General features: G+C 43.3%; 1 protein-coding gene across 1 annotated transcript in view; it reads left to right on the forward strand.

Annotated features, from left to right (window-relative positions):
• LOC101849275 overlaps nucleotides 1-3,202 on the forward strand; it is a gene marked incomplete in the record, with an annotated part of 36,743 nt that extends 33,541 nt beyond the window's left edge. Inside the window, 4 exon segments of the mRNA XM_035973870.1 lie at nucleotides 205-348; nucleotides 792-953; nucleotides 1,675-1,812; nucleotides 2,906-3,202. Of these exon segments, the coding sequence (XP_035829763.1) occupies nucleotides 205-348; nucleotides 792-953; nucleotides 1,675-1,812; nucleotides 2,906-2,956 (495 nt within the window).

Raw genomic sequence — 3,202 nt, forward strand, 5'->3', positions numbered from 1 at the left:
TTCCACCCCCGCAAGCACTCATTTTTTAAAAACACACCGCAAATGAAGTGAATGACACTTATTAAAGGGGGCAGTTCAGGCTTGTGAATAATAATTAGCGGCATTGATTAATCACATTTATGTCTACAGTAACAGTTACATGTAAGAGATATGTTATAGATCTGTTAATGTCTTTCAATGAACTGACTTTGACTACTCTGTCAGCGAGGCCGCCGTCCCATCTCCTACAGTCGGTCTGTCTGTGGAGTGCAGACACTCTCTCAACTACAGAGAGACGTCCTTGATGCTGACCTTGATATCTTCACCTATAAAACCAACTTCGAGGAGACTTTCAAAATAGCTGTGCGAGTGAGTACCTTGCTGCACTGACGTCAAATATAATGTGTGGAATTTGCACGCAGACCTTTCATTTTGGACTCATAAATCCCCCCCCTCTCTCTCTCTCTCTCTCTCTCTTTTTGTGTCTGTATGTCCGTCTGTGTGTGTGTGTGTGTGTGTGTGTGTGTGTGTATGTGTGTGTGTTTGTATGTATGAATGTGTTTGTGTGTAAGTGTTTGTGTGTGTGTGTATGTGTGTGTATGTGTGTGTCTGTGTGTGTGTGTGTGTGTGTGTGTGTGTGTGTGTGTGTGTGTGTGTGTGTCTGTGTCTGTGTGTGTGTGTGTCTGTGAGCCTGTGTGTACGCGTGTATGTTTGCGTGCAGTATGCGTGTTCGTACATTTATAGAGCCTTCTTACTTCTTGTGTCATCACAATCAAATGAAATATTAATAGTATTAATAACATTTTTCCCAGGCTGCTGACTTGGTGACAGTGAAGGCTCTTGTGAAAGGTTTGGGTGAAAACGGTGATATAACCAGGTACAGTCAACTCCTCTTTGATTGCGTGGACCTTTGCAGGGAAGACATTGCTGTCCACCTACTCAACTCTGGCTTCAGGGCCGACATCTGGAAGCAGGTCAGTGTTTCCTAATACCCAGTGCCCATTGGCAGCATTGAGGGATCGGGTCGAGCCGGGTCGGGTCGGTTTGCTAGCCAAATGGACACAAAGCGGCTATCGTGGCACAAGCCGATCGCGCCCAACTCGTCTCCTAAAAAACCGCGTTTGTTTTCAGGCGACGAGTCGGGCGATCATCCCGACCTGACCCGACCCGATTCCATCCGCAAAACTCTCTGCAATCAGTATGCTAATTTGATCTTTCGATTCCCATAGGCTGCATTTCCCGTGAGATACATTTCTTCAAAAAGAATCGAATTCGATTAGCAACTCTTCTCTGATCCCACTATTGCTCAAGGTTGTCACACTCCATAAACAATTAGAGACCTACTGCCATACTGTTTCCTCGAGTCACAAAGTTCTACCTTTTTAGCTAATATTAATAACAAAATCAACAGAAAAAATTCATTTTCCAGAAAAGGATGTTTATTCTGTAAGGCGTAACCTTTGTGTTGGAGCAGCGTTTGTATCCCCAGAAACAAAGAATTTCATAAGCAATATATTATAATATACACCTATGTATAGATAGATAAAATGTTACTTTTATCCAGCACTTATGATAATGTTGAGTCATAGAGAACAAGCTACTACTGAACGTATTCCCTTTGTTGTAGTATCATTGTCTTTTGCTTTGTTAGTTTTTTAAAATGTTTTTGTTTGGTGTTACTGTTGTTTTTTCCAGTACTCGAAATGTGAACCAACGAACCCCTTGTGTGGGATGGGGGAGTGCAGTCACAGTATGATCAGCCTGAAGCAACGAGCGGTGGAGACTGGTTGTTGTCGTGTGGTCAAGCTAATCAACCAGAGGAGCGAAAATGTGGTGAGCATCCCCCCTCACTCAGTGTTCTGTAATGTATACCGTTTTAAATCAAGTAATCAAGTGTGGTGCACGCATTCGTCTCAGGCAGAAACACCAGTATAAGAATTGCGAGAAGAGAAACGAGATATAAAAAAGGAAATAAAAAGAGCATGGAAAAAAATGGGTGGGGCGAAAGAGAGATGGACAGTGAGAAAGAGAGAGGGGGGGGGAGAAAGAGAGAGAGAGAGAGAGAGAGAGAGAGAGAGAGAGAGAGAGAGAGAGAGAGAGAGAGGGGGGGGGGGTCAAGGGTTTGTTTGTTTGTTTTTTGTTTTGTTTTGTTGTTTTGTTTGTTTGTTTGTTTGTTTTTTTGTTTTTTTTTTGGGGGGGGGGTTGGTAAGTGTTTTACGGCGCTCGCAACTGCATAAGGTCATATATCGCGCGGGACACACCTAACATTTTCAGTCGGTAGGAAATTTTGAATTTTGCCCAGGTGACGGGCGAAGCCTACTCTTTATCGATTTTGGACCACCAAGGGATCTTTAACGAGCTCAACTTACACACGGGACCTCCGAGATTTTTCGCCCTTGTCGGAGAAGGCTAGGTGTAGATCTTTCCTACCAGAAGATCAGGGGTGTGGCTGAAAGACAGCAGTAAGAAGGAACCAAGGAGAAGCAGTGGAAAGGCTGCAGAAAGAGTCAGGAGCCCAGAGGATGGGGCAAAGGAGGTGATGGGGCAAAGGAGGTGATGGGGCAAAGGAGGTGATGGGGCAAAGGAGGTGATAGGGCAAAGGAGGTGAGGGGTGGGGGCAGAAAGTGGAGACGAAAGCAGACGCCAGAATATTGTTAGGAAAGGGGGTGAAAGGAGATAATTTTGTTTAAAAAATGTTTCCGTCGCTACCCGGATTTGAACCCGCGACGTTGGAATGAGAGGCGAGCACCTTAACCTCTAGACCACGAGAGCCCCTTGGGCAATGGTAAGCTTAGTTCCAACAATATCAATTTCTAGGCCCTAAACTAGCATTACTACCTTATTTGATACATGTAGGCATACTATGTTTGTGCACTTACTAATGAAATAAAAACATGAGTTTTCTTCTTTTTTTTTCTATTCGCAGGAGGCATTAACTCGTCAGTCAACTTCCCTGTTGAATTTTGGTGCAATGTAATCCAGCGCTCTGAAACAGATCATGACTTTGTTAATAATATAAAAGTATTGGGATTTTTACCATTACAATCAACTGATGAACACTGGAGCAAGAATTGTGTTAATGACTATATAATTCATATTATGCTCTGAACATTCATGTACAGTGGGAATTCGTGATCGTATTTATAATAAATGTTATGTTAACTGCTCTCTTTCTCTCTCTCTCTCTCTCTCTCTCTCTCTCTCTCTCTCTCTCTCTCTCTCT

The sequence above is a fragment of the Aplysia californica genome, unplaced genomic scaffold, assembly GCF_000002075.1.
Source record: "Aplysia californica isolate F4 #8 unplaced genomic scaffold, AplCal3.0 scaffold00035, whole genome shotgun sequence".
In the NCBI taxonomy this organism is placed as follows: domain Eukaryota; kingdom Metazoa; phylum Mollusca; class Gastropoda; order Aplysiida; family Aplysiidae; genus Aplysia; species Aplysia californica.